General features: G+C 29.1%; 1 protein-coding gene across 1 annotated transcript in view; it reads left to right on the top strand.

Annotated features, from left to right (window-relative positions):
* Positions 1–22,593, top strand: part of LOC127218243 (dystrophin) — a gene marked incomplete at both ends in the record, with an annotated part of 283,679 nt that overhangs the window by 142,161 nt on the left and 118,925 nt on the right. The window contains 7 exons of the mRNA XM_051179265.1: positions 248–427; positions 706–834; positions 2,879–3,049; positions 16,291–16,413; positions 18,600–18,737; positions 21,415–21,567; positions 22,410–22,592. Of these exons, the coding sequence (XP_051035222.1) occupies positions 248–427; positions 706–834; positions 2,879–3,049; positions 16,291–16,413; positions 18,600–18,737; positions 21,415–21,567; positions 22,410–22,592 (1,077 nt within the window). The remainder of the gene's footprint in view (positions 1–247; positions 428–705; positions 835–2,878; positions 3,050–16,290; positions 16,414–18,599; positions 18,738–21,414; positions 21,568–22,409; position 22,593) is intronic.

The following is a 22,593-nucleotide window of genomic DNA, read 5'->3' as shown; positions in this document are numbered from 1 at the left end:
AGGCTTAGCTACTAAACATATATAATTATGATTAGTAAATCAATAACATTTGTATAACAATATATGTCCTATATATCCAGTAATGAAACTACAATATATATGGTAAGATTCATAATAAAAACATGGTTGCAAGTTTATGACCTTACAAAATCTCTGCATAGGAACCAAACACAACCCTTTTATAAACTTGAATTATTAATGCTAAATGTGGTGTTTTACTCACAGCTTAATGTTAACTTTTCCACAGGCTACGCAAAAAGAGATTGAGAAACAGAAGGCTCACTTGAAGAGTGTTACTGAACTAGGAGAGGCATTGAAAACGGTGTTGGGCAAGAAGGAAATGTTAGTGGAGGACAAACTGAGTCTTCTGAATAGTAACTGGATAGCTGTCACATCCAGAGCACAAGAATGGCTAAATCTTTTGTTGGTAAGAAAAGAGACAGAAGCTTTTCCGCAAACAACACAAAACCAAAACAAGAAAATAAGAGTTCAGGAATGGTGTTTGTGTCTTAAAATTTAATGATTTTTTCTATATATAATAATATACTAGAACATAATTCTAAGATATTTTATGATTTAACACTATTTTCTATTTTTGGTATGTTACTCAAAGGGAGTTAAAATTTTCTTCTTTTTATAAAGTAGAACAAACATTTATAAGAGTCTTATCTAACCAGTAATATGGTATGTTTCTATGTAATTCAGGAGTACCAGAAACACATGGAAACCTTTGATAAGAATGTAAAACAGATCACAAAGTGGATCATTCATACAGATGAACTTTTGGATGAATCTGAAAAAAAGAAACCGCAACAACAGGAAGACATTTTTAAGGTAATAAATACAATATTATGAAAAGTAGTTTTCTAACTGCACAAGATAAGACAACCATGTTTAAATTACAAAATGCTAAAGACTTTAATAAAAAAAAAAAGTCTAGCCATTCTCTGTTTCTTTCTATCTGTGTTGCTTCCTTCTTTTAATGATCTACCATCCTTCCTTATTTTCTTATCCCTGTTCTTTTCTATTTTCCTCCTTTTATAGAGATTAATAACATTATAGAGTTCTATAATTTAGATATTTGTCCAAGTTCATATCTGACCTCTATATACTCAATTTAATCTCACTAATGATTACAAGGACTTACTTTTCTGTCAAATTTTAAAGCAATTCTTATTTTAACGTCAATATTCTGTGCTTTATCAACATAGTTTCTTGTCTATAATGTATCCTTCATTTATTACTAATTTTTTTGATCTGTTACTGTCAAATACCAATTTTAGCATAGATTCAGTATCTCTGATCCAAAGATTACTAAGTTCAGGATGCTCCATACTTTGAGATTTTATTTTAAAACTTACAGCATTCCACATTAGCATATACTATACCATGCAACACTGTCATGTAAAAAATTGTTCTATAATTTTATAAAATTAAGTTTATGATAAATGTATTGGTATTTATGAAACAAAAATGAATTTTTACTTGATCTTGTACCAATCATTTAGATACCACATCATGCATTTGAATATACTCTGAAATATCAAGTGTAAAGTAATTTTTTAAACATTTTGAATAAGTAATATTCAACAATGTATTATCCATTATCACCATCTTATGTAAACCAATTTTTACATTAAACACATATAAAAATTAACATTTTAAAACAGGTAATTTTTTTAAACTTATCCAGGAATCCTATGTTGTATGCCATAATTTCAAATTAACGTTTGTTTCAAAACGATTTCTACAATAAGATATATGAATTGGAAATATATCTTCTTCATACTTTATCTCTATTTGACATTATTTCACTTCACAATCAAATTTAAAATGTTGTTTTTTGGACAAAATCATTTAAAGTAACAATATACTAAGTTTTGGTTCAAATTCTCAGTAATATATAGTCATTACTGCTTAAAAATCAGCTATTGTTAATATTTCTGTCTTTCCTTTATTTTGTTTACTAGTTTTTGGAAGCAAATCTTCCTAATTTATACAAGATGGTAACTTGAAGTCATTATGTAACATATATTATCTTTTATTAGCAAATTTCCTGTCAGTCTTTCAAGACTGTTGGGTTCATATCTCTATACCACCATAATCAGCTCTTAATTTCTTTATTTTTTTCTGCAGGATTTATCTTTTTTTAGTAAAACTCTAAAGACATTCTAGGATATCTCATAAGCATATTTACTTCATAATCTGGATTATATCTTGGTATTCGTTTGCATCATATTCTGTAGTATTGATTCATAGTTAATTATATTCATATAATGGCAACATTCAAGAAAAGATTTTGATATAATATATACATTGGATATTTGACACATGGGTCCATTAGTTTATGTGCAACACTCCTTTTATATGCAATGCAGATATTTAGGTACTGGAAAATCAACCTTTTCCATGATATTCAAGAAAATAATGATCTCAGAAGTAACAGAAAATAATGTAAAATTGTACTTAGGGAATTTTCCCTCTTAAACACATAATGCAGTGGTGCTATAACTGTTAACTTCAGTAAAGATAATAGAAAACAAGACCAAATGTATAATAATATGCTTGTTTCCAGACACTATCAGTACATTTTCTTTGTCCTTCTTTAAATGAAGTACATAGATTAAAGAGACATATAAGAAACGTAAAAATACTGTTCTAGTATTTTAAGATCACACAATTTCATTCTGTTTCACTGTTATTGAAATTGGTTTTGTTCTGTCCACTCTGTTTTACATATAATTCCAGTTCTCTCCTTATCATGTCTTTCTCTCCCTTTTCTCCTCTGCCTCTCTCACCATCTCACACTCTCTTCCTCTGTGTCTGCTCAAACTTTGATTACTAACTTAAAGCCCTGTTTCTTGCTCATGGAATACAGCGTTTAAAGGCCGAAATGAATGACATCTGCCCAAAGGTGGACTCCACACGGGACCAAGCAGCAAACTTGATGGCAAACAGAGGTGACCACTGCAGGAAAATAGTAGAGCCGCAAATCTCTGAGCTCAACTGTCGATTTGCAGTCATTTGTCACAGAATTAAGACTGGAAAGGTAGGAAGATCTACTCCAAGGTGGAAACTTATACTAAATGATCTCTTGAGAAGGTTGCACAGTACTCTGAAGGGATCAAGAAATCCCCACAACAAGGTTCTCAAAAGGAGTGAGAAGGCCAAAACATACTTAAGGAAATTTTATCATTGACTATCATGGAGATAAATCTCTCTTCCTTTCTATATTTCTTTCTTTCTGTCACACTTTTGCCTGCTACAGCTATGCTAGAACTGCACTCTGCAATGATTTACATATACTTTCAGGGATCACCTACAACAAAGTAACAGAGCAAGCAGTAGGCCAAAATAAAAAAAAAAAGAAAGAAAGAAAGAAAAAAAGAAAAAGCACAAACATCAATCTAAACTAAGCACTGTTGAAGTATTTTTCTAAATATAATATTGCTTGTGTGTAATGCATATTAAATATCCACCATGAGGCCTTGTACACCTGCATGATCTAGGATATTTGTACCTCTTTACTTGTTTTGAACATTTGTAAAAATAATTTGCTCATACTAATTGTAAGCACTGTGACAAAATCCATTTGGTTATGCTGAAATTCTAAAGCCATGAAAGCAAATGAATGTGAAATTTAAATTCAATATTTCTGTAGTTTTGAATGCTGATTTATCTTTATTCTATTTAATGAAGGACTGGAAGGTATGGTTCTTTTGCATGATAATCTTCATGTTTATATAACAAGTAATGGATCTAAAAACCTCTTAAGTAGTTTTCCAAAATATGTAAATACAGGAATGGAGAATTTCAATGTTTTAGTGACGATTTGAAATGCAAGAAATTATCTGAAAATGTATCTAATGTTGTCTGATACATTTTTCAATACTATATGAAACACATGCAAATAAAAATATGTATGAAAGAAGTACATATTTATAAATTTAGTAAAGTCATGGAATCAATTTAATTTATAAAAAGAAATATGTAAATAATTCAAGTTTTTCCCTGTTGAGTTTTTCATGATTCTGTTAATTACTAAAAATGGCTAGATAAAGTATTAATATTGTGTAAAGATTCAGTAAAGCTAAAACTGTAGAGATGAAATATATCTGAATATTTGCCTATTTGCTGATTTCTGGAATAGTTAGAGTATGTGTTAAAAACTATTTTCAACATTACGGTTAACAAATTATATATATATGTATATGTATATATAGTAATTGCTAAAGTTTCTAAAGAATTGATATATATATATATATATATATATATGTACATATATATTTAGGTAAGCATCAAAATATATAAAATGTAGTATCAGAAATTATGAATAATTTAACCATCAAATTAATTATTCTGAAAATTCACTTTCCCAAAATATAACAGTGTATAACTTGAATACATATTGAATAGGCTCTTACATTTTGTTTTCTGTGCATAATTTTTTATATTGTACTATGCTACTTACTAAGCAATTGCCATTACTAATGATTATATCCATGGTGTAGTTAACAAAAATAACTGAAGGGTTTCAGTAAACAAAAAATATTGTCTTAATGTGGTACTCTGGTTTATTTTATTCCCATCAAAAATATACAATTTTGATAAACTTCTAAGCTACTGGCAATTCAAAAGAATACATGGATGTATGTTTTGTCCTAAGATTATGGCTCCCAGATACTACACTGAAAAAAAAAGACAGAGAGTTTTTTCTCCTCCACAAACTTAGTACCTTTCTCTGAGTGAGTTTCTTAACCAAGAGTTCAATGTAAAATTTTTTTCTGTTCTTTGCCTAAATTTGTGAGTAGTAATTTACAAATCATGGATTAAGTAGGACACTCAAATCTCAAATTTTATCCTTCTTTCCATATAAAGCATAAGTTATTCAAATCAATAATTTCACATACATACTGATAAAGCAACATGTTTTCCCTTAATTACAAAAAAATGACTAGATATAACACTGGTAATGTTTTGGAAATATAATTAAGCTTTTTCAAGATAAAACTAAAACCACAGTGATAAAAATTTGTCTGATTAATTGTCTATTTTTTACCAAAAATTATATTGACCTTAAATTTTGCTGGGAATTGTACAAATGCAAAGGTGTAAAAACATTTGATTAAAAAAATCTGCTTATGAACACAAAACCAAATAAAGAGTAATCATAAAAATGTGCGTAATACTAAAACCTGTTCAATGAAATTTTCAAACACTTCTGAGGTAATTCTAGTAAGAAACAATGCTAACTTTGCTAACAATCTGCAGATAGAAATATGTCTGTGATTTGTATATGGTAGTTACATTTTTCAATTTTATTTTAATAAAGACTTATTCGGGTAAAAATAAACTCCACATTGCAGAATAGCACCTAACAAAGATATATTTGTTGGAAAACATTTAAATTTAAACTGATTTTTATAGAAAGGCATAGTCTTCACAATGACAGAACCTCAGCAGTGTAAGATTTAAATTGCTTTTACCTGCATTGCTGTCTCATAAAATTCTGAACTATAACAAATTTCAAATATTTACAAAGATTCTGCACCGACTGTTCTTGGAATCTCAGTGTATCCTTAAGTTGCAAAAAGAAAATAAAATATAGAATTGGATTTGTCATTTTAAAAATAAACATCTCATATCTTCAGGTAATATTTCTGGAAATTTAATATATAAGAATTAGAATATAACTTTACTGATATATATTATGCATATAAGTGTTCAGGGCCCCTTTTTACTTCTAGCTCATGTGTAGTATTATACATCTTTGCCTCTCTACAAGAAGGACAATTGACCTGAACCTCAAAAGTCATTATTCAAAATTGAATATATAAAATATCAAATAATGGAGTTTCTAGATAGGGAGGGATTATACCTTTATTTTTTTTTCCTTTCTATGATTGAGTTTAAGTACTATAAAGTACTACAGTACACCTTTAGGATATGGTGTTGAATTTCTCAAGTAGGTCAGTCCAAACTCATACAACTTTGAATTGTGCACTTCAATATTCTTGTGTTGATAAATGCTCTTTAAGATATTTAATGACTTAGCTATGATATTGCTTATAATGTAGTATTCTGACAGTATCAGCATTATCTTATGTAAAAATCAGATTAGTTGCATCTTTGAGAAGTTGGTTACTTCCATAGGTAGATTTTCTCATGTACAACCATAACTTAGGACAAAATGTTTAGTGATAACTGAAATATGAAAGTCATTTGATACTAAACAATATTATGAACTCAATGTAAGGTTTAGTTTTAGGCTAGCCTTTTAGCAATCAACTAGATGGACAATTGAGTAGAGCAAAAACTATCATAAGAAGTTACTACTTACTCCTCTATGTTCTGTTGAGTAATAACTGGTGAAAGACATACTTTCACACTTCTGACACAGATTGTCTATCATAAGAAATTCTAAAAATCAAAATAATGAGTACTGTAACTATTAGCTGATCCTGTACCTAGAAGAGGCAGCATTCTGAAAAGAAAGTTCCTAAGTTGAAACTACCCAGTTGCTCTGGTAAATAAGTAAACATATTACAAATTGTATAATTTAGCATGTTGCTATTTAAATCTCAGTGCATCCTTGACACATATCAAAGATGAGTTAAGGCTTTTTTTAACTTCACCATTGTCATGTGGATAAATAATGTAAGAAGCATATAGTTAGAAAAACCTATTTGTTACAAAGATTTGAAATGCAGAAAAAGAATGTTTATTAATAATTGTTATTTTATTAGCTATATTGAGCCACAGCTTAGTATTTGAGTTTTGGAACTAATAGAATCACTGATGAAAATGGAATATAAGAGTTAATTTATTTATCTTTCTCATTTCTGCTATAATGGGATGAAGTTAGGATGGCAAGTTTTTGCCATTTATTTTGTAAAGAATAGTCTAATGGTTAATCAACTAGACTTAAAAATAGTAGAAAATTCTACCTTACCTAGAACAACACTTAAAATACCTAAAATGCTACCTCTTTCTTTTTATTGAAATTGTTCAACTATTTAAGATGTTGAGAACCTGTAATATTTCTCAATCATTATGATATCAGGAATAGGCCATAGTTATAAAATTAAACCATGGATCCTTGGCAAATTTGAAAAAAAAATAGAAGTAACACCTTGACTTAAGTTTCTTTGCTTTAAAATATCTGAGTTGGATGATAAGGAGGTTGTCAAGTTGTGCTATTAGGACCAGAAGATGCTATGAAACAGATTCATAGGAAAGAAATTACACAGACAAAAACAATTTACTTAATAATGTTGTTGCTTTGGAAATCACTATTTGTCTTTATTCTCGTAGAAGCCAACTGAAGTGAGGGGAATTAGCTTTTGAAGAAATGGTTATTTTGGTGGGTCTTGAGGAACTAATAAAGATAGAATAAAGAATAAAATAGCTGTCTAGATGAATTCTCATCAGCCATATACTACTTTCAGAGGACAATGTTTGCTCATGTGCTGACACAATTATTAGCTCAGATTTGGTAGATTGATGTAACTTACAGTTACGTAATGGATATATTTGTGACTACTAAATTGAGAGTCATTTTCATGCTAAGTGAATTTAGTAGCGGCTCCAAAAGCTTTAAGAAGATAAAAATTTTGGATAATCCATTAAAATTCCTTCAGTGTACAGTGTTTATTAGAGAATAAATTAAGATTCCTTATGAGATAGAGGGTATGGATGTTGAAGCTTACTTGTGGATGACAAAACTAAAGTTGTTGATTAGAGATTGTATAAAGAGATCATGACAGCAAGACTAATAGATTGTGCTTAATTAGGATGCAAAGAGAACTTTGTAATAGTTATGTTTCTTGCATTCTTTTAAGATTAGTGCCCTGGAATGTGAGTAGAACACAACTGAATAGGGTCAAGAATTAGGGAAACCAGATGGGAAGTCCTTACAATTGTCTGTATGAGACACAAGGAGGATTTGGAATAATGGAATATTTTTGATAATGGAAAGAAGGGTTAATCAAGAGAGAACTCTTTAACTTTTGTTTGCACTTGGGAGATTACAAAACAGATTACAATGGTTCCACATCAGGAGATACTTGTTCAGTGAAAGTAGAAAGAAGTCTGAAAATGTATGCTATTAACAAGTTTCAGGGTGATTCTATTGTAAATGGAATAGGAGAGTCCAACTCTAGAAATTCCTACCTAGCAGCATTTTGAGGTAGCACAGATATTTTTGTCTTTGAGATCCATGAAGATGGGAACTAAATGATTAATTACAATTACAAACTGATTAGTTGAAAAAGTATGTGTATAACATTCAATAATGAAATATGCATCAACATATATTTACCATGTTTCAATGATTTTTAAAAGATTTGTAACTATATTTCAAAAAGGTCTGTCCTTTTAACATAGGTAGTTATTTCATTGTATTGAATAATATTGCAAAGTATATGCATATGACTTCTATCTTTCAAGTACTGGAAAATTTTACTTATTGGCCCAGAAATAAATAATATCCAAATAATTTTTAAAAATTAACTTATTTTTCCCTGTCTTCAGTTATTCACTTAGAGTTATGTGCTATAGGCAATATTTATGCTATGTTCTTCAAATTCCATATATGACTTGGAACTTGCAACCAAAACTCATCTAGAGGTTTCTATATATGTACTGTAACACTAAAATGAGATTTGGACAGTCTGTAATCAATATATTTAATTATTAATGTTTTGTTACTATATTCAATATATGTCAGCTATTTTGACCTGCAATCCCCATCAGTAGATATATACCTGATCTTTCTGCATATTAGAAACTTCTAGATATTTATAGTGGGTTTTGAGATAACCAATGTAATAGGTGGCAAGTTTTCTATATAATGTAGATTATACCAACAAACAACACACACACACACACACACACTAAAACATATGCCTTCTTTAAAACATAGTCTTGTATGTAGGAAATAATTGAGTAATGCATTATACTGATACTTTATATATTTTGAGCATCAGGGTGAAATTATAAAAACAGCTTATATGATCTAGGATGTCAAATTAACATTTTAGAAGGTTTAGTAATTTTAACTAAAACATTACTTGCCTTACCAATCTGTTTCTAATCATTTTCTAAAACAACACCTCTTTTGACAGGAAAATGGCCAAAATGAATACTTTTGGACAGTTATTTATATTATAAAAATATATACTTGACTTAATCTTTTAAAAAGAGAATAAAATATAGGTGAAAACTATAGGAAAAAGTTGTTGCAAATATTGTACAATATATACAATACATGACTAGTATTGTTAGAGAAAATAACAGGTTCATTTTCAAACTATATAATATACAAGCTTTTTAAATTTAATTGAAATTAATAAGAATTGAAATAGTCCACAAGTTTCTATTATAATAATACTATTTCATATTTGTATTTGACTACCCAGTCAGCAGAGTTAATTATATTTAAATTTTGATATAAATCTCTTATAATTGTTTTAATTATTTTGAATGCTGATATGTAATTGAGCATAGTGAGCACTGTCTTATTAGCATGGTATTTATTATAATGAAATCTATTTGGTGATTACTGATTGTAGTAACATAAAAACAAAAGTAATTATCCCAATTAGTGTAAGTGCATTGAAAAGTAGTCATACTTTGTAAAATAGGCTATTAGATAATTCTATGAGGATATTAAAAAGGCTCTATTTTCCCAAAGTTCTCAGTTAGACAGCCTGGTTAGAAATTTTTAGATCTCACTTCTTTGGCATAGAACACTCTTTTTCTGAATCCCAAAACAATCTCTTATTTTGTCAGAAATGTCTGTTATGTCAGAAAATCATCATGATTGATCTGATATCATGATTGATCTATGATGTATTAGCTGACTATATCCTATTTTAATATAAGTAATAACTTTAGTACACGTTTTACATTTTCAAATCAGAAGACCTACCTAAACAGAACGCCTGAGAATCTAGAATGTAGAAAGTTGAAAGTGCAGTTTTCCAAAAATGTTGTGATTTTACATTTAATTTATCTAGTCCCATCAAACCCTGCAGTATATCTTAGAGATCATTTATTTCCTGTTTCATGTGATACTACTAAACCCTCACAATCATGACAAAATAAGTACTTCCAGTATCATTTATCACAAAAGTAACCAGTGATTCTTATTCTACCAATGTCTTATACAACCAGTATTTATCCATTTCAGAAGTGGATGACACTGAAGATTGTTTTACCAAATTAAATATTAATAGGAATATACTGAAAATTCCTCCTAGTGAGTTTCACAACTTAGTTATACTTTTATCAATTAAACATTCAAAATAAATTGGTACCTTTCCCATACCTGTTACCAAACCAAGACAACCAATGAATGATGATATTTTGAGCCCCTGAATAATTTATTTCAACTTTTTTCAAAAGCTTTTTCACAGTAAACCCACAAATTATTAATTTGGTAAACTTTTTTCTAACACAGATAAATATTTTTTAGAGAATCTTGTTTATCTTTGTAAGTTTTCTTTCCTCTCAAGAAAGGAGTATTTGAAATCACTATCCTTATCACATCGTTGGAAATGTTAGTGGTCCATAAAAGTTCACTCTTTTGATTGTTGTTAGTTATTCTTTTCCTTAATTCCCTCTTTAGTTGTTAAATGATAAATACTATTTTAAACTTGCAAAATGGAAAACTTATTGTGTTTAAGGAATTTTAAACCACACAGTAGCACTTAGATTATTTATTATCAGTTTAGATTCCATTGTATATTCCCATATATTGCTTATATTTTGACGACTGAGAGTCCATAGTCAAGGTAAACAGATATTTATAATGCTATCTGTGTAAAGACGTGCATTATTATGCTATTGTATATGTGCAGGCTGAAATAATATTTAACCAAAAGAAAGCTAATATTTCATTATAAATAAAGTATAATTAAATAAATATAAATGCTTTCAAAATTAGTGAATCAGTTCATAATTGATTTTACTTTTGTTCAGTTATTGAATTCTTTGTTGGCTTGTGATATAAGTGACCATTAATGCCAAAGCTTTATTAAAGCCTTAATTCCTGTCAATCCTTAAATTTTTCAACAAAGCACAATTAATAGTTGTTAAGCAATTTAAAGGAATATTAAAATATCAAGGAAAACAAAGTGTTGTCTTTCTCAGTTTCTCTGTCTCTTCTTTCTTTTGTGTCCATTTATCTGTTTATTAAAGTTTTCTATGTTCTATCTTCTATGTATTTTTGTGTAACTGCACGGTCATGCTAAAGTTCTTAAAATAAAAAGGTAAGTAAAAGATTAAATTGTGCAACATAAAAATTGCTATATCCTTCTCTGACTTCATTATAACTTCATTTGTATTATTTTCTATATATTCTAAAACCTGTCTTGTGTTCATTGCCTAACATAATGTGAGATAATTATGATTCTAGTTGTACAATTTTAAGTATATGAAAATATTTTATTGGAAAAGATTATATTCAATCATTGCATTAATTGCCATAGATAACTTATGATAATCTTATTTTGAAAAGCAAGAGTTATAAAATCGCTTCCTTGAACTGAACTTTAAGTATTTTTTAAATTATTTATTTACTCATGCATTTTTCTTACTGATTTATGAGGTAGGAATTAGATAGCCCTGACTGATCACAACTAGCAATTCTTCTATCTCAGCCTATAATGTACCCTGATTGTAGATGTGCATCAGCATGCCAAGGCCTAAGTGAGCTTTGAAATGATAGGCACTTCCAAATTACCCATTTCTTCAATAATTGCATAATAAGTCACAATTATGAAGTATAATAAAAGCACTGAAATAAAAACTTTCGCTGGTTAACAAAAAATATCTTCTACATTAGAATTCAAATCCATATACTAATTATGAACTAGTGAATTATTAAGGGTAGGACAACAACTAGGTATATACATTTTTTTACATATAAGAAGTTATAACCATATATTTTAAGTGGATGATCTTTTCTTGCCAATGTTGAAATAATTGGGTTGATTTGTTTATCATCATTTTAGTTGTAAAATATTATCATTGATGAATCAATGTGCAAATTGTTTCTAAAACTAGTAATGTATATAATAAATATTCTTTTCTAATAAAAAGATGTCATATTTGTTATGCAAAATTTAGAATGATACAAGAGGTATTGCTATCTTCAAAGAGTGAAACTTCTATTTGGGATAAATGTATCATTGCTTAGATAATTATTATATGTAAGATATAGTGAAAAGGAAGTTTATGATTACAAATAAATAAGAGATAGATAAATTCAAATATCTAGATAAAACCCACACAAAAAGAACTACACAGAATTTTTTTCTCAAAAATATAATCTAAAAAATAAAACATTTTAAAATTGATTTGCATGAGACTGATAATTTTAGACTAATGTAAAAGTAACCCAATAAAGTTTGAATTATTACATTTTAAATATTATTGAATGGATAATATTCCATGCATACCTTTCTGGCTAACAATAAATGCTGAATATTATCATTTGGCATGGCTAAAATAGAATAAATCTACACTAACAACAAGAGTCCATAGATCAATCAAAAATCGTCTAATCTAAATTAAGATTTGGTAAAAGTAAAACATTCTTATATTTTGAGTACTTGGTTTTAAATAGTTAATGTAAAATATAATATTTTTTCATTGTAGAGAAGATAATATTTTGGACATATTAATGATATAAAAATTCACTAAATTTTGGAAGAAAATATTTAAGACTTATAAATAAAATAATTTTTTCAATTTTTTCTTTGACTATAACATCTATATAATTTTAAGTTGCATTTATGGCTTTCATTATATTTCTATTGAGCTGCCTCACTCCAAACACTTTGTGTGAACTTAGAATATAGATTTCATCATGACATATTAGATTTGAAAATATTAGTCATGTTATAATGGTCATATTTTAACTATTTTACCCAAAGCATCACTACTTAATATCTGCTTATTTATTTTCAGCAATAAAACCTTGCTAATTTTAATAAAACTGGAAGTAGTCTGAATCAGAAACTTACCTTTATGCTAGCCTAAATGTGTAGTCTGAGAATACTTTCTACCTATTCATTTAGAGTATTCATTTTGGAAGAACACATGGAGGTTTTAATCTCTTACCTGAATAGTAGTCATTTCCAAATTGTAGAATAGTTTTACTTCAAGTTTGGACCCTTTTCATTTTGAAAAAAATGTGTTTAAATTTCTATTCTTTATGCGAGTTTGTATTTTTGTAATTTTATTACCTAAAGTCATTTTATATCAGCACTCCTTTGTTGGTAGCTTTTTGTTGTTTTCCTTTTTATATATGATATCATGTATCATGCCTTCGTATCTTTTTTTCCATTGTTGATATAATTTACATATGATTGCAGAGAACCAATCAGATCTTTTGAATTTTCTGTTTAGAAATTTGACATATTGGAAGTCAAATAGTTCAAGGTTGAATGATTTCCCAACATATGAAATATTCTGGGTTTGATCTCAAATATATGCACATGTATGTATATACATCTATATAGATATAGATATCTTACTAAAACCTTGCAACATTCATTCTGCTATGCCATTACAATATTAGAGTAATATTTGGATCCTTTTCTAGAAAAAATATTTTGGAGCAGAATTGACTCTAGATGGAAAGAAACAAATCTATTTCAGCAGATAGTGAATAATGTCTCAAAGATTTTGAAGTTATTTTTCTAAATAACTCCTAATAAAAATACTTCTAAGGACAAAACATAAGTACATTAAGATCTTCCTTGAGACTATTTCTAATAACATAACAGGCTAATACATCAGGTTTTCTTTCTAGTTTGATACAGTTTATCAAACTGGCCCTTAAATTTCTCCATGCTAACTTTAGAATTTAATTATTTTAATTATTTGGCAAAATAAAAACAAAACCAAGAAGTATTGATTCTTCAGAAACATATCCAAAACAGAAACATTGGGCAATAGCTATGATTTAGAGTTGAGATTTGAGGAAAGATGTATGGAGAACTTATTTGTGTCACACAGGTGCACAGAACTTTGGGATACAGCGATAATAGATGTGTGCTTAACATTTATTATATATCAGGTAAACATTTAACACACTTGATCCTCATAACATTTGTATGAAATAGGTGTTATTTTCCCCTAGTGTTACAAAGAAAATATCCTATTCTAGAAAGAGAAAACAAATTTTGACTAAGATTCCTCTACTAGAGTATAAAGCCCACTTTCAATATATGAATTTATGTCAAAAACTTTATGTGCTTTACTAGAAGATGATAGGCATTATAAAAATTGGACACCTCTTTGGAGATCTTTGGTATTACTGGCACTAAAAGGACAGCAATCCATAGCAATTAATTTAGATTTCATATTTATTAGATCCAAGCAGAGCTAAGATCTGAGAGTATATCCAAGAAAAACATGATTTTTATTTTGAGAATGCATGGCTGAGAATTGAAATGTGGTCTTAACAAAATTAGGGAAAATGTGTCATATATACCTTAAGAAAAGTTGATAAGCTCAGTACCTGATATATTGAACTTATTGAGAATTTGGTTAGCTGTCTGAAAATATATATTGGAATTCAAAAGTATGTTCACAGGTAAATGTAATGATTTGAAAGTCATGGGGCTTCGAAAGACAATTGTAGAAGAAGATTTAGGACAGGTTCACAGAAACCATAGTAACCATATACCAAGCCATTGACACTATCTATGTGGATAGATGGTGAGCTAGGGAAGAAGTGGGTAGAGCAAAACATGTAAATCTGATGCCAAGACAAATAGACTCATGTATTGATATCTAGTTATTGGAATAGATTACTTTAAACATTTATTTTTTATCTATGAAGTCATGTTAAACAATTTATCTCACTGAGTCTCAGCAAAGTGAAAAACAACTTTAAGTATAACCGGATAGACAATGTAGTTGTAAACTATATGCATTTAGACCATAGCAGTTCCCATCAAGTATAATGATAATTGAACGATTGTAATCTCTTTTAAATTTATGCTACTCCAGTTTCTAACTTTTATAGTAGTTCAAATGACAAAGCATCATTAAAATTTGAAGGAATACTACTGTAATAAATAATTTTAAAGGAACCTATAAACCATTCATTTTTCAGGAAGAAGACCATTGACAATATTTTATAATTCATATTCTATGTTCCAATTATGCTCATATATATATATATATATATATATATATATATATATGTATGTATCAATAGTTTATTCAGTCCTTCCTACCAACAGATTACCTTTAGATACTGGGTTTTTCCTTGAGGACTAATCCAAATTTTCACTCAGAATTTTTCATCTAAAAATGGTAGTGTCAAGATATAACTAGGGATACAGGAAAAAACAATAGATAGGAAGTGGCCCTTATAAAATTATCCTAACATTTGGCATAAAATGCACATGGGTGTTTTCTTATTTATATAGCATGACACAGTTCTGTAAGAAAACCCTATTTTTGTTTGCTGTCTATGGAATTTTATTATTGGTCAGGTGAAAAATAATAACTATTGTTATAATATTAACTAATTGAAACAGAAAATAATATAATTTGAATGATTGCTTTTTTGGATGTCTTATTTTCAATGTCTTTTCATGTCTTTTCAAGTATTTTGTATAGGAAATCAAAGGAATGTTGAGACTATAATCAATATCAATTTCAGATTTAAATATTTCGTGAAGCATTTGAAACATTTAGGTTTCATTAATTAAGATATATTTGTGCCACCCTCACATTTCTGGACAAAGCTAATAGTGTTGACTTATGAAAACATGCCAGGAATTTATACCATCCTAAAAATGGCATTTGAAATATTTCAACAGGTTGCCACATGGATTTTCTAAAACTAAGGTAGAAATTCCAGATTTTATCCAAGCTTACTGTTATTGATTAATGTGGTAATTTTGGACATACACATTTACTTAAAATTTATACTGTCAGAATGTCTAAAATAAGTTAAAATTTAAATTTAAAATATTAGAAATTAGTTAAGACGAATACATGTAAACTAATTATTTTGATATTCTGGAATGATTTATCACATTATCTTGAATATATGTTCAGCTCTGATGACAAGTGTTTCTCCATATAATCTAAGTCAGGTACTTTCCCTATTGTATTTCAAATCCTTCATAAATTTTAATATGGAAAAATAATGCATGTCATTATTTTAGCAACAGGGGGCTGAATAAATGTATTTCATTTGGTTTATGTTTCTAATAAAAAGTAGTTTTGATTTAAATTAGCACTATCTTTTTTTTTTAGGCCTCCATTCCTTTGACGGAATTGGAGCAGTTTAACTCAGATATACAAAAATTGCTTGAACCACTGGAGGCAGAAATTCAGCAGGGGGTGAATCTGAAAGAGGAAGACTTCAATAAAGATATGGTAAATTGGTTATGATGAAAGTGTAAATGAACTGGGAATGAAAATGAGTAAATATTTGGAAGAAAATAATATAACTTATGTCACTAACTTAATTCTCAGAATATCAGCATTAACATAGTGTTATTTTTAATGATTTTGCAAAATTGAAAGTATTCTTTTTCACATGTTATTGTAACTGCCAATTACCATCATATGAACATATGGGAACACTCTCAACTTCTAATAAATAGTGCAATTTTGCTTTTGTTTCTTCCATTTTTAAATTCAGAGTGCAAATTGTAAAAGGAAATAGGAACCATTGAGGACATAAAATATATTAGAAAATGATAGTGTTAATCATAGCTGATACTCTTGCTAATATAAGGGAAAATTGCAAGAAATGTAAAATTGTCTACCAAAGTTTCTAACAAAGTGGTTTTACCAACAACTTAAGAAAATTTATATATATATATATATATATGTGTGTGTGTGTGTGTGTGTGTGTGTGTGTGTGTGTGTGTGTATTGTCCATATTGCTTTACTCAATGAGAGTAAAGAAATATGTCCATTTGGCCTGTACATACACTCAGAACATCTTCCTTGAATTCCTGTTCATTTAAAAATATCTTTTATATTTCTCTCTAGCTCGACTATTTCTACATCATATCACTACTATTCACTGAGTATATTTATGCTACATTCACTTTACTCAGTTGCATGTTCTTTCCCCCTCTTTCACTGCCATTATCACTGTAGCATACTTAACCTTTCCATGTATCACACTAGAGATTTTCATATATGTATTAATATTAAAGACCTCTCAGACAATACGTGATCAGCATTAGGAGGCAATATATAATTTTTAGATGCTAGATAATGTATTTCAGCCCAGTTCTCTTAGCCTGCACGCACATGAATTCTGACTTCTTGGAGCTGTCTGGATCAGTACTCTTTATGTAAAATAAATTTAGTGGTGTTCACATCTCAGCTCATGGAAGGGAAGACAGGAAGAAGCTTCCTGAAACTGTGAGATCCAGCTACCTCTACTTCATGTCAAAGAAGAAATTCCAGGGTCACAAAGATGAAAATTGTTGCTACTTCTCAATCTAACAATCCTGCCATAGAATACTTATTTAGGCAAATAAATTAGCTTTTTATTAATGTTTGCATTCTCAGTCATGGAACTTGCTTCACAGTTTCAAAAGCCATAATTAATTATTCTAATTTAGTCTGTAATATATATGTAATATATACAGTATATACATACATAATTGTAACTTTCACTAGACCATTAATAGACAACTGTAAAATAAATACCCCTTTCCCTTTAAACACAATGGATGAATGCTTACTTGTATTATGAAATTTGGACATGTTCTAGATTTACATATATTACACTTGTTACCATATGTAATATTATAGATGTATACATAAATATATATTTTGAAGTTTGTGTGTCATTAATCATTAGCTCATTGGCATACTTGTGTACAATTGCATACTATGCTTTGTAGTAGATATTTTTCATATTTGAAGTATAATAACAAGAAACAAAATGTGCACAAATGTAACCATGTTCAATAATATTAAAACAACACTTTTTAGGTAATATCTTTAAGTAAATAGAAATAAACCATTGTTGTTAAGGAATAAAACAAAAATAGAAATGAAAAATTTTGAAGTCATTTTAGAACATATTCATTATTTTATTTGCTTAAATTTAGCAAAATTTGTGTCATTTTAGAAATAAATTATTTTCTATATTTGTAAATATCCCCATCACTTTTATTAATGCTCAACATCTAAGTTTTAACATTTAGGTTTAAATATAACCCAGAGGTTACTATGTAAAGTTTGCTATACAGTTACAGGTCAATTAACACTGGAAGTGACAAGATTAGTTTAACTGTAATAGAAATAAAATCCAAGAGGATATTATTATAGCATATAATAATTTCTATGTTCTAAAGTGCCTTACTCATCATATTTGTACAGATGCCATTCAAAATTTGTTCTTCAGAAGAGATATGCAGAAGTTTTGTTTTCTATCTAAATATAAAGGAAATATTATAAGCGTACTATTTTATCATAGCATCCCTGAAGTTTTAAATTGGATTTTTGTGTATATTTAGATGTTTTATCATCTCTGTTACAATGTACAGCTTTTAAAAATCAAAATGAAGACTGTACTTGTTGTTTTTAATCAGAGTGAAGACAATGAGTGTACTGTAAATGAATTGTTGCAAAGAGGAGACCACTTACAACAAAGAATCACAGATGTGAGAAAGCGAGAGGAAATAAAGATAAAGCAGCAGCTGTTACAGACAAAACATAATGCTCTCAAGGTATTAGAGCTCAAATTATAATGTGATTTGCCTGTGGTTTTGTATATATAGTGTATAATATCATGTACATAAATAAAATCTGCTTAAGCATTCTAGTTACCACAAAATTACTTTTTTCCCATGGAATATTTGTGCTTTATTTATGATGTTTTGGTCCTTCCAGTTTGGAGAATATGTGACATAAAATTAGTTTGTTCTTTTTCTTCAGAATATTGAAAGCTATTTAAAAGTACCACCCACAGTATTTATAAATTTATTTTCTAATATGCTTTATTTCTATAAGCTAGATTTGAGTTTGTCCTGATTGTCAGAATAATCAATTGATATTCCCTCCACTGATTTTGTTTCTTTATAGGAGGTCAAATATATTGGCAAACTGTTTCTTTAATAGGGCCTATTTCCTCATTTTAAAAAAAATAAACTTTATTGTTTTTATAACAGCTACTTTTTGAAAGTAGGCATCTACAAGAGCCTAGTTTCATTTATATAGGAATGCTCAAAAGTGCTCATGATACTCTTGAAAAACTACTGTCACCTCTGATATATACACTCAACTTTCCTTGTGACCCATCTGTATTGTGCAGGAAAAACAGAATAAACTGTTCATTTTTCTCTAATGCTGTCTATGGAGTTCTTGAGATGGAACTAGATATGCTAAACCATTTGTAAACCACTACTTTTGTATATGCTTTGCAATATTCTCTATTTTTATTCATGGCTTAATTTTTAATAGTGTTAATTGTACTGTTTTGCTTTGTGAGAATCATTACATTAGACATATATGGTTATAGTCTCCTAGCAGATGGATGGAGTATGCATTCTATATGCAAATAAGTTGGTAAAACTTTTCCCTATTGTTAACCAAATAAACACTGCTGTGAATGTAATTACACACTATTGTGCCTGCAAGGAATCAACAAGTAAAGTCTAACTGACCAGCAGGTGATCTGAAAGTAGCTGCCCACAATTATAGTAAACAGAAAAGACTTCTTCCTTGAGGGGGATGAAGAAACAAATCATAGTGTGCCCAGAAAACCATAAACCTGTGTAATTCACACACTTCTGTGAAAAAAAAAACAGAAGTTTATAGGTTAGTCACAGGAGGATAAGCGTATTATTAGTCAGCAGTATCTATGGATCATGTTCCATACATCAAACAAATACACATGATTTTATAAATAATATTCCTAATTAGTTCATTCTAAGGAATCTGAAGACTATGAGATTTATAAACATCAAGACCTTTTTTGCAAGTATGTATTTTGTATTATGAATTGGTCATAGTTTAGTAAGTCCCCAGAGTGGATCTTGGTATATTATTAGGCAAAACAGAATTCCATCAAACTCTTCCAAGGCACTTATTACCCTTACATGGAGTTTATAAATGACATACAAAATGAAAACTACAATAAATTATAAATTTTCATGCCACATGTAATTAGTAAAAATCATTGTTTGCCAAACCTAACTTATACCAAGTACAATTATGAAGTTAACCTGTCAATTAGTTGCAATTCTATTATTTTAAAATATTTTACAGAGAATAGAAGTTCCCAAAGCAATGAAACATTCAGTTGTTCATTGGTATGTTTTTTTAACTTCACATAAACTTAGATATAAAACCCAAATGCTACGTCTTTGAAGAAAAGAAATCTGTAGATGGAATTACATTTCTGTGGCACATAAACTGTTGTTTTTGCTAATTTAATAGATTTCAGAAAATTCTGTGTGTACTTCTATGAGGCAGACAAAAGCTACTTTCGCATTTGATGATTTATTAAAAGTTTACTTGTTTATAGCACCAATTGAAATAGCAATTATTTTTATACTTTGAATATGATCTAAGCAAGAATAGAAAAGGAAGTAATACTTAATATATTATTTTCATATATAATCATATCACTATAAAGAAGTTATGCTTCTATATATGTAACATTGAACAACTTTAAAATAACTAATATCTTAATTTTTAAGTATATGGATATTATTCTGTGCACCATGTGTGTGAAGTGCCCAAAAAGGCCAAAACATGGTATCAGGTGCACTTGGGTTGGAGATACAGATGGTCATGAGCAGCCATATGAGTACTGGAATCAAACCTGGTTCCTTCATAATTCTTCATACTGAGCCATTTCTTCAGCTTCCAAAACAACTAATTTTTTAAGCAACAATATTAATGGCTTAACTTTATAGCTATTTCTAAAATCAACAATGTATATAATTTGCTTATATAGTGGTAATTTTTGTTGATAAGCCCAAGGCACAACACATGTTTTAGAATTTCAAGTATTAGTAAAGTCAAGTACAACTCAATGCTTTTGTAGCTAGCTGGTTAAGTTAATTGTATTCATATATTCATAATGAAATTCTTTCAAATGTATTATGCAATATTTTTCCTTAGATAATTAAGACTTCATTAAATGTAAGAAAGATTTGTAAGCAAGTTTGAATATTCAAAGGAAATTGTTTTGAGTTTTTCATGTTTCTTAGCTTCTATACATAACCTTAACACATAAATACATAATTTAATAATCTATGTCCCTCCCCTGTATTTGAATTGGATTTTACACAGCAATTAAAAGTACAAGGGTCTCACTTTTATTTTCATAAATAACTGCAGCAAGGTGAATATTATCCACATATATTGATATTTTAATAATATCTGCATCATGAACAGGATTTGAGGTCTCAAAGAAGAAAAAAGGCCCTAGAAATTTCTCACCAATGGTATCAATACAAGAGACAGGCTGATGATCTCCTGAAATGCTTGGATGACATTGAAAAAAAATTAGCCAGCTTACCTGAGCCCAGAGATGAGAGGAAAATAAAGGTAAAGTTGTTTTAGAATGGCAATACTAGATTTTGCTGCTAGATATTTACTATTTTAAAGTAACCTACAATAACCATGCATAAAATGTGCTCTGGTATCCTCTATTAGCTTGCTCTGTGCTTTGATGTAATTCTTTGTATCGTGTTTTGTTTCAGTAACTGTATTGTACTGTCACTGAATTGACATAATGTCAAATGAATGAAACGTTTTATATTAGACAATGTGAAATGAATTGTTAACTGTTGTGTGTTTGCTGGTGAAATTGTAATTGACTCTGTGTATCTTTGTTCCAGATGAATTAATGAGTTACCGGTATATGGACGACTTCTTTCTCATGTTAGCACATTCATTTCATCAGAACATCTTTTCATATCAAAAATCTCTAGAGATTTATTTTCAAATTGTCCAAATATGTTTTCTTTCTGTTATTATTTTGCACTTTTTGTTTTGCTTCATTCTCTGTTGAGTTCCTCAAACCTTAAAAATAAAAGTTGTAGTCACTTGCCCTCTAAATTATATTCTAAATGTATTATCCCTAATAAATAAGTGAACAATCACTCCAATTTTGGTCAATTCTAGAAGCATCAAAACAATCCAAAAGAAACAAAATATTAGTTAAATTTAATTAGAATACCTTAAACTGAGCATTCAAATGATACCTGAAATTATACTTTGCTTACTGGGTGAGGATGACAGTGACACCTTCCATTATTTATAAATGATGAAAATATATAAGAAGGAACAACAGCCTATGAAATTTATGAGAGAAGTATTTGCTGCTTGTAGGTCGGTTGATGTGGTTAGCTAACTGCCCTGGGCCCTGTATTGATTTTGCTCAATAGGAAATTGATCGTGAAATGCAGAAGAAGAAAGTGGAGATGAATGCAGTGCGCAGGCAAGCTGAGGGCTTGTCTGAGAATGGGGCCGCAATGGCAGTGGAGCCAACTCAGATCCAGCTCAGCAAGCGCTGGCGGGAAATTGAGAGCAATTTTGCTCAGTTTCGAAGACTCAACTTTGCACAAATTG

This window comes from Phodopus roborovskii, unplaced genomic scaffold (genome assembly GCF_943737965.1).
Source record: "Phodopus roborovskii unplaced genomic scaffold, PHOROB, whole genome shotgun sequence".
Taxonomy (NCBI): Eukaryota; Metazoa; Chordata; class Mammalia; order Rodentia; family Cricetidae; genus Phodopus; species Phodopus roborovskii.
The sequence above is the reverse complement of the archived record's forward strand: the minus strand, read 5'-3'. Positions and strand labels throughout refer to the sequence as shown.